This window comes from Peromyscus eremicus, chromosome 2 (assembly GCF_949786415.1).
Source record: "Peromyscus eremicus chromosome 2, PerEre_H2_v1, whole genome shotgun sequence".
Taxonomy (NCBI): Eukaryota; Metazoa; Chordata; class Mammalia; order Rodentia; family Cricetidae; genus Peromyscus; species Peromyscus eremicus.
Genome location: NC_081417.1, coordinates 146,431,474 through 146,440,545, shown reverse-complemented (window position 1 = coordinate 146,440,545; position 9,072 = coordinate 146,431,474). Strand labels below are relative to the sequence as shown.

The following is a 9,072-nucleotide window of genomic DNA, read 5'->3' as shown; positions in this document are numbered from 1 at the left end:
GAGGCTAAGGCAAAAAGGATCATGAATTCGAGACTAACCTGGGCTGCATAGCAGCGTGACTCACTGAGCTGTGAGGTTTCGATGCCATGACCCAAGTGTGTTCTCAGGACTGGTTGATGTGCTCCCGTGTCGAGTGGCCCCGGCTGCATCCGCTTACTGGTTTGTTTGTTTTATCTTGCTCTACTAAGCTGCCATCTGCCCTGCTTGCTGTGGCCAGCCTGCCTGAGTAGGAGTAGAGAACCCCATGACAGCATTTCCATGTGACCCGACTCAGCCACGTGTGGATAAACGCAGAGTGGCTGAGTGGGGCCCTGAGGTTTCTCCTGGCAGTTCAGGGCTCGGGCTGTAAGTGCGTGGACTGTGTTAACGTCGAACCTGGCTGCTCAGATGCCTCTTCTGCTTACTTCCTTGTTTCTCGGCTGTGTTCCGGATAGATGAGGGCGCTGGATAGCTGAATCCCAGATAGGTGAGGTGTCAACTTTGTGTGCGAGTATGTGTATGTCCCTGTGTGTCTGTGTGTTTATAAACTGTGTGTCTGTCCATACACATGTTCCTATGTACATATATACAGATGTCTTTCTCTGATGGGAAGTAGGGGGGTGACATCAGCTGATCCTGGATACCGGGATTCCATGACCAGTTTGTGGGTGTGGCTCTTATACCTCATGACCAGTAGGAAATGAGGCGTTGAAGATCGAAGTTACAACTGAGACAATCCTACTGGACACATAGAGTTCATGTGGCCTGATTCAGATTCAAACTCTGCCACCTTCCCCCATATGACGTGTTGAGGCCTCTCATCCTCACACATAAATGGGGCCCCCTATCTCTGGGTTATGGGATGCATGTGTGTCAAGGCTTTGGGCACAGTGCCTGGGATGTAGTAGATGCCTGACTAACTTTGCCTTTGCTTCCATTTTTCTTGAAAAACTTAGAAGTTTTGGGGTTGGGTAGATGGCTCAGTGTATGAAATCTTTGCTCTGCAGGTATGAGGACCCACATACAGAACCCCAGCACCCACATACATAAAAACCCGGCCCAGCAGCATGTGTCTAAAATGCTAGTGGTGGCAGGGCAGAGTAACTGATCAGTGAGCTCAAGAGTCAGGGAAAGACCCTGACTCAAAAAAACCTAAAGCAGAGAGTGGTCAAGGAAGACACTCAGCGTCAACCTCCGGCTTCTACAAGCATACACGGGCACATTTGTGTACACACACACACACACACACACACACACACACACACACACACACTGAGTTCAGTATTTCAGCACTTGACTGGCCTGGTCATCCATAGAGGCACTTCTCCAGTTCCTTGGTTTCTCTGGTCATGTGGTCTGGCCTTTGACGGTCTGGTTTGGTGACTTCAGATTCCAGGATATATCACAGTTGGAGGCTTTCCTGGATGGATAAAGAGAATAGCAGCCCTGGCCATCAGGCTCAATGGGACCGCCACTGGCTCTGTTGTCCTTGGCCCAATAGAAACCATTTCTCAATCAGCAGTAGAGCCATGCTCATCCAGATGGGTGTCTACATAGACAAGAGCACTCCGTTACCATGTCTGAATACAGACCCAGCATGAACATTATCCAAACCACGGAAAGCAGAGGTGCTGTTCCTAGCCCAGCTTGAATGCCAGTCAGTGCTGACTTATACCACAGCCTGAACCCTGTCCAGTCTTCTAAAAGAGAATCTGTAAGATCTTCAGGGACAGAAGTAGCCCATTTCCTAACAGCATCAAATCCTGAACTCTCCTAGGCCCCCTAAACCTAAGACTCCAAATAGATACCCCTAAATGCCCCATGTTCTACAGTGCATATCCACACCCATCACACTCTTGTGGACTGGTGGTATAAGGCTGGAGGCATTGACAAAATTCAAAGCTATGCAATGCTTGGTAAACTAACTCTGCCCTGAGCAGTAGACACCCTTACCTGCCCTGCCACACCCATGAGCCCCAAATCATAGACCTTTTTAAAAAAAAAAAAAAAGATAGAGTCTTTTGTAGTCCAGGCTGGCCATGGACTCTCTATATGACAGAGGATTGCCTTGAACTTCTGAACCTCCTACTTCTGCCTCCGAAATGCTAGGATTACAGGTGTGTGCCATCATGCCCAATTTTATGTGATGCTTGGGATCCAAACCAAAGCTTTGTGCATGCTAGGCAAGCAGGCATGCACTCTGCTGATGGAGCTGCGGTCCAAGCACAGACCATCGGCTCTTAAACTGGTCCCTGAGACAAGATCGATTACATCTGTGTCACCCAGAAGGCTAGCAGCCCTCCTCAGCTGACGTTACAGCTTCAGGCTCCTGAGCTAGGTCCTGGCTGCTCTTCAGCTGTATGACCTTGGGCATGCTACTACTCTACCTCTTGGAACCTGGTTTTTTTAATCCAGGAAGTGAGGGTACTAGTTTATCTCTGTCCTAGAGTTGTTTAGGGATTAAGTTCAGTCTGTAGGGAGGCCGAATACCACTCCAGTTAAGAACCTAGGCTTTAGATTTAAACACCCCTGTGTTAAACGCTGCCTCTGCCTCTCAACAGCTGTGGCTCTCGGGTAAGTTGCTTCCCGCTCTCTGTATTCCATGGCCTCAAGGATCAGATGAGACGAAATTGGGTGAGCACTTGAAACAGCACCTGTTACCATCTAAATACCGGCACACCTCAGCCACCGCCAACGCTGCTGGTGTCGGTCTCCAGCTGTGCGGTGTTAGGCCAGTGCAGAGGGAATGCCAGGCAGTGAGAGGCCGGCTGCTACCATCCTTTCACAGGAGACACTTGGCATGTAGTGAGGGAAAGAGTTGGCCTCCAAGTGATCCCCTGGAGGGACTGTAGAAGAAGGTCACAGGAGTTGAAGTTTAAGTTCTTTAAGCCAGGCATGGAGGTGGCTGCCTATAACCCTAGTGTTTAGGAGACAGAGGCAGTGGATTGAGGGCCAGCCTGATGTGCTCAGAAAGTTCCAGGTCAGCCAGGGTTATAAAGTGAGACCCTGTCTCTAAAAACAGTAATAACACAATAACAACAAGAACAAAACTGGGTCTTCGTTTGCCCTAAATGGAAATGGAAATCACACCTCACCCTGCATATCGATATGGAATCTTAGGGTCAAAGGTCAAATACTGCCTCCAGTCATCACAATGCTGCTCCCACATTGCTGGGTATCCAGGATGCAAAAGTCACCCTATTTCCTCAATAGTAAGAAAGCTTCCTGGATCCCTGAGTTCATTCAACAGCAAAGTGGCATCTACCACGTCCAGGGCGCGGGGTTCTGTCCTGTCCACCTGCCGCTTGGGATGCAAATACGTTCCTTCCTCCCACGTAAACTTGAGTATTTCCTCTTCACTCTAAGGCATCTGGGGGATCAGCACTGCACTTGATCAGCCCCTGAGCTCTGGATGATCTGTGGTGGGAGAGGGGGAAATGTAGCCTCCCTTCCTCCGTGATGACTGGGGACATGGATGTCATTTCAGGGATGCAGGACATGCATGCGAAAGGGACAACGGTCCAGCCTGACCTCAAAGCTTCTTTTTCCTACGGGGCCTTGGAAAACAATGACAGCATTTCTGAGATCTACACCCCAGCCACACTGCCCGTCATGCAGGAGGAGCATAGCTCCAGAAGCACCCCTGGGGTTCCCTACCGTGTCCTGGAGCACACCAAGAAGGAGTGATCTGCCTCCCTTGGGGGTGTACCTGCCCACAGGCCACTCACGGTTCCACTCTTTGTCCAACCTGCCTTTCAAGTATCCCGGTTTTAAACTGAGAACTCTGCAAGATGATCTTGGGAGGCCCTTGTCTCTGACAGAGAAGCTGTTCAATGACCTTGACCTTGGAGATTTCAAATAGTTGGGGAGTATCCCAGGTGAGCTGTGTGGCAGGTTGGCCCAGTGGGGGCTGAAGCCGTTTTACCTCCTTGGACGGTCAGTGAGCATCAGGTAGTGATTGCAGGCTACCACGCGTTCCTTAGAGTAAAAACATGACAGTCTGCTCCCTCTTGGCAAATCCAGCAAAGTCGGTCTTCCGACACGCATGCCTCAGCTCTACCTGGTTCACTCATGAGTCCGTAGCTCTGACTGTATTGGTGTCCCCCTTTGCCGGGCCCAGCAGGGCCAGCCCTGAGTGGAGCAAGATGTCATCTGCACCGTGGTGGTGTCCACGGGCCTTCCTTCTGTGAAGGCCTGGTGGGGAGTGTCTGCTGGGCCTGTTCTGAAAACCGGCTTGGTTCAAGTCCTGTGAAGATGATTTCATTGTTTCCTCCATCCAAAGAAGTCAAGAGGGCAGAGGGCAAGGGGGACAGGAACAAGGGGGGGGGGGTGCCTTCAGCCCTCTCTATTTCAAACTGGTAAGAAAAGTTCCCAGGGACTTTCCTGTCCCGGTAACTTTCCTGTCCAGCCTCACAGAGGATGTGCCGAGGTCCGAGTAGGACTAGCTACTCTTTGCCCGGCACATCTGGCTCCTGGGAAGAGTCCAGAGCCCCCGTGCAGGTCCCCATCTATCTCCTCCCCTTCCTTCTCCTTTAGACCACCCGCTAAGTTTCATCTGCTGTTTCCCATCTTTGGGCCACCGGGGTCTCTGGCCTCCAGCTTGGTCCAGACAGAGCAGGTATTTTCACACACAGGTCTGCAGCTTTCTTCCTGTCTCTTTCATGATTAGCTCCCCCACCGCCACCTCGGACCCTGGACCAATAAGCGCATTTGAGAGTGGCAGGCGAAGGCTTGCAGGCTTTTATGGGGATTTGTTTAAAATGTGGGTTCCTCACTCCAACTGTAGTGACCTGGTTTGGGGGACCTGGAGTGGGACCCATTATTAGTGGGCATCACAGGAGATCTTGAGTCCCAAAACCCACAGAGCAGAGAGCATACTCCCTCAGAAGCCTTCTCATGGGCCACTAAATCCAGAGGGGCTACACACCCCTGCCAGAAGGTTCGAACCTCCAATTTCTTACCCTCTCTGGGTTCTGTGGGCAAGCTAGATGGCCCCCTAGGACCTGCAGCAGTCCCTACCCAGTGAACACCACTCTAAGGTGACAGTGTTAATAGGTCAGTGTTGATAGGCCATCCTCGTCGCAGCTCTTCACGCCTAAACAGTGCTCCGACTCCAGCACTCTGCCACTTCCGTATTCCATCGTGACCATGTCTGTATTGTGGCTTACGTGCCTAAGGTTGGGATGGCAGCAGAGAGGGCTCTCCAGCTCAGCTCAGCAACACCTGAGGGGTTTTTAACCCTATGTTTAGGCCGCGTAGTTCTGCCCTCCAGGCCTACAGGGGGAGACACACAATCTTGGGTGGGGCAGGCTGTGCCACGGAGAAGCATAGAGTTACAGAGGCCCTGGGGAGGCTGGCCCCTGAACTCAAAGGGTGTTCAGAACTGGAGGTGATTTTCATGCATTCCTACATGGTGGCAGAAAGAGCTAAGATTAGAGAATTAAAATCAGGTTTTGCTTCTGTTCTGATAGTGCCTGTCAGTGCCTAGCAGTGTATGCAAAGAAGTGAGCAGGGAGGTGAAGTGTGGCAAACCCAGGTGGGCACCCATCATTTGGGCATGGTATATGTGCCCAGCCTCCCTCTGCCCCTTCCCTCCCTCTTCTGTGGGCCGTTTAGCCCTGGCCAGCCTGAGGTACACGTGCACTGTAACTGCAGGAAGGCAGACGGGGTGGGCAGTGCCACCCAGGAACTGCTTCCTGGGCCTGGGCAGCTCAATGGCTTTTAGGCTGGGGACAGTGGCCACCATCTTACAAGCTGGACCATGAGAGCTGAGCGGAAAGGCCTTTGAGCTCCTGAGTGGAGATGGGGCAGTGGGGGACCTGTCTTCAGAGTTCCCACCCTGTCCTAGATGCCCTGCTTTGCCCCCAGGGGTCACTGGATTGTCAGGTGACAGCGGGGCCGCCCACTTCCCACTCACAGCCCTGACTATTTTCACTCCTGGTTCTGACAGCACCAGCCACTCTCGTTCTTACCTATACTCACCCTGAAGACAGGCATTCAGTATGTAGCCCAGGCTGGTCTTGAACTCCCAATCCTCCTGCCTCAGCCTCCCGAGTGCTAGGATTATGGCCGTATACTACCTTGTCCGACTCCCATCTGAACTCTCCTGGCAACACTAAATGCCATGCTGCCACCTCTCTGCCAGCCACAAGGCACCTCCCACAGGTCATCCAGTGTGGGCCAAGCTTCATTTCTTCTCTTCCTCTCCCACCCCAACTCTGGCTAGTTGTTCTGTCTGCAGGTTGGGGTTCTGGGTCATGATTAGACATGAGAACAAGTGTTCTTGTTCTTTGAAGAGGGGAGCCCCGACCCCACACTGCAGCCTGATGACACCCTCGCTTTCAGCACTAGGGGTTGGGGAATCAGTGAACTGAATGCTGGGCCGGGCAGTGGTGGGGCACGCCTTTAATCCCAGCACTCGAGAGGCAGAGCCAGGCAGATCTCTGTGAGTTCGAGACCAGCCTGGTCTACAGAGTGAGATCCAGGACAGGCACCAAAACTACACAGAGAAACCCTGTCTCAAAAAACCAAAAGGAAGAAGAAGAAGAAAGAAGAAAGAAGAAAGAAAGAAGAAGAAGAAGAAGAAGAAGAAGAAGAAGAAGAAGAAGAAGAAGAAAAAGAACAACCGAGTGCTGGTGGGAAGGAGAGCTTAAGGTTGCTTTTCCAGTGGACCCAGCCAGATGGAGGGCACCATGCAGATGCAGGTGGCCTTCAGAGAAGGACTAGGCCCTCCCAACCCTGCAGTCTCACAAATTTCAAATGTGACCCAATCCTAACTGACACTGGAGCCGCCTTGTAAATGAAGTCACTCTAGAATATAGTCTCTAGATGCTTATATTTTGTTAACATCAAAACTAATACAGCATGTGTTAGTTCACAAAATGTGTGTACTGTGTGCAGATAACATTATAAAGTGGTATTTAATTAAAAATCAGCAGTACCCGTGGAGTCCTGTGTCTGGCTAATACTTCAGCAGCCATCTAGTAGAATGTTTCATGCCAGTTCTGCCTAGTCATCCACACGTGGTTCCTGAGCACTTTAAACATGGCTAGTGTAACCAAGGAATTAATGTTTTTTACATTGTGAGTGTGTGTGTGCACACACGCACCCACGTGAGCCCCACATGTGAAATGGGTGGTCAGTTCTCTCCTTCCACCATGTATGTGGGTCCCTGGCATCAAGCTCAGGTGGACAGGATTGGCAGCAGGTGTCCTTACCCGCCATCTCTCTAGCCCCAGAATGTTCTACCTCTGAACCATACCCCTGTATTAGTTACTTTCTATTACTGTGATAAAACACTGTGGCCAAAAGCAACGTATACAAGAAAGTTTATTTTGGATTAGGGCTCCAGGGGGTGACAGTCTATCATGGTGGGGAGGCAGCTGGAGCAGGGGGCTGAGTCTTCACATCAAGAAGCAGAGAAAGCAAACCGGAAGTGGGCAAAGGTATAAAACCCCTCTTCCAGGAAGCCTCCACCTCCTAAAGGTTCCAGAACCTCTCCAAACAGCACCCAACTGGGGACCAAGTGTTCAAATATCGGGACCTATAGAGACATTTCTGTCAAATCACAATTCCCAAGTCCCATTCTTTATCATCATCATCATCATCATCATCATCATCATCATCATCATTTTTGCTGTAGAATAAAATTGACCTTTATTTAGACAAAGATTATCTGGCACATCAGCCCCAGAGTTCGGCTGTTGGTTTTTTGGGTTTTGTTTGTTTTTTAGTTTTTCTTTTTTTTCTTTTTTTTTTTGGTTTTTCGAGACAGGGTTTCTCTGTGTAGCTTTGCACCTTTCCTGGAACTCACTTGGTAGTCCAGGCTGGCCTCGAACTCACAGAGATCCACCTGGCTCTGCCTCCCAAGTGCTGGGATTAAAGGCGTGCGCCACCACCGCCCGATTTGTTTTTTATTTTTATTTATTTTTTTTTTAATGGTTCTTTTTTTTTTTTTAAGGTTTTATTATGTACACAGTGTCCTGTCTGCATGTATGCCTGCAGGCCAGAAGAGGGCGCCAGATCTCATTACAGATGGTTGTGAGCCACCATGTGGTTGCTGGGAATTGAACTCAGGACCTCTGGAAGAGCTGCCAGTGCTCTTAACCTCTGAGCCATCTCTCCAGCCCCCCCCCCCCCCCCCCCCGGCTTGTTTTTTAGTTTTTCAAGACACTGTTTCTCTGTGTAGCCCTGGCTGTCCTGGAACTCACTCTGTAGACCGGGCTGGCCTCGAACTCACAGAGATCTGCCTCCCTTTGCCTCCTGAGTGCTGGGGTTAAAGGTGTGCACCACAGCTGCCCAGCTCTACTGTTGGTTTATAAAATCTCAAAACACAGCAAGCAGAAGGTCAGCTGATAAATATACAGAAAGCGCAAGCCAAGAGACAGAGTCTTCTTTCTCATTGTGATGTCAGGATGTTCCTAGAGCAGGCTGTTCTGTGAAGGCCGCTGGTGTGGGTGATGGAAGGCCGAGTCGTGTTGTTTTGCATTCAGTACGGTGGCTGCACCTTAAGCAAATGCTATCCCAACCGGTAATCGCAACTCAGCAGGGGCCACAGCTGGGCAGGAATTCCGCTCCCTCAGGCACTGGCTCTATCACAGCCACTAAAGGAAACTATCTAAATATCCTTCTATAGAAGTCAGGATTCAAAGATTGAGGTGAAATCCTGCTCACTCAGGAGGCTAAATAGCAAGTAGCTAACTTTCTCTCCTTGCTCCCGTCTCCCGAAAAAGGGCATCCTTCTGCTCAGCCCCCACTTAAGAACCTTCGCTGTTGTTTTGAAAATGGTAAGTGGCGCTGGTTACTGTGCAGAAAGGTCACAAGCCACGACAAAACCCAGTATCAGAGCTTTATTGGGGAGGAGGACAAAAGAACCACGCCTAGGGAAGAAGCATGTGCAGGGAGAGAGAGAGAGAGAGAGAGAGAGAGAGAGAGAGAGAGAGAGAGAGAGAGAGAGAGAGAGAAAGAGAGAGAGACGGGGCCGGGGGTGGGGTGGGGGTGGGGTGGACAGAGAGGAGAGTGGAGTCTGTCTGGCTTTTTAAGGATTCCCATGCACATGCACAGGTAGGCTTACAGAGCTATGTCACGCAGCAC

At 50.6% G+C, this 9,072-nt stretch overlaps 1 protein-coding gene across 1 annotated transcript in view; it reads left to right on the top strand.

Annotated features, from left to right (window-relative positions):
- Nipal3 (NIPA like domain containing 3) overlaps positions 1–4,294 on the top strand; it is a 37,781-nt gene extending 33,487 nt beyond the window's left edge. The window contains exon 12 of the mRNA XM_059255184.1: positions 3,467–4,294. Coding sequence (XP_059111167.1) covers positions 3,467–3,666 — 200 coding nt within the window. The 3' untranslated portion in view covers positions 3,667–4,294. The remainder of the gene's footprint in view (positions 1–3,466) is intronic.
- Positions 4,295–9,072: the final 4,778 nt, after the last annotated feature.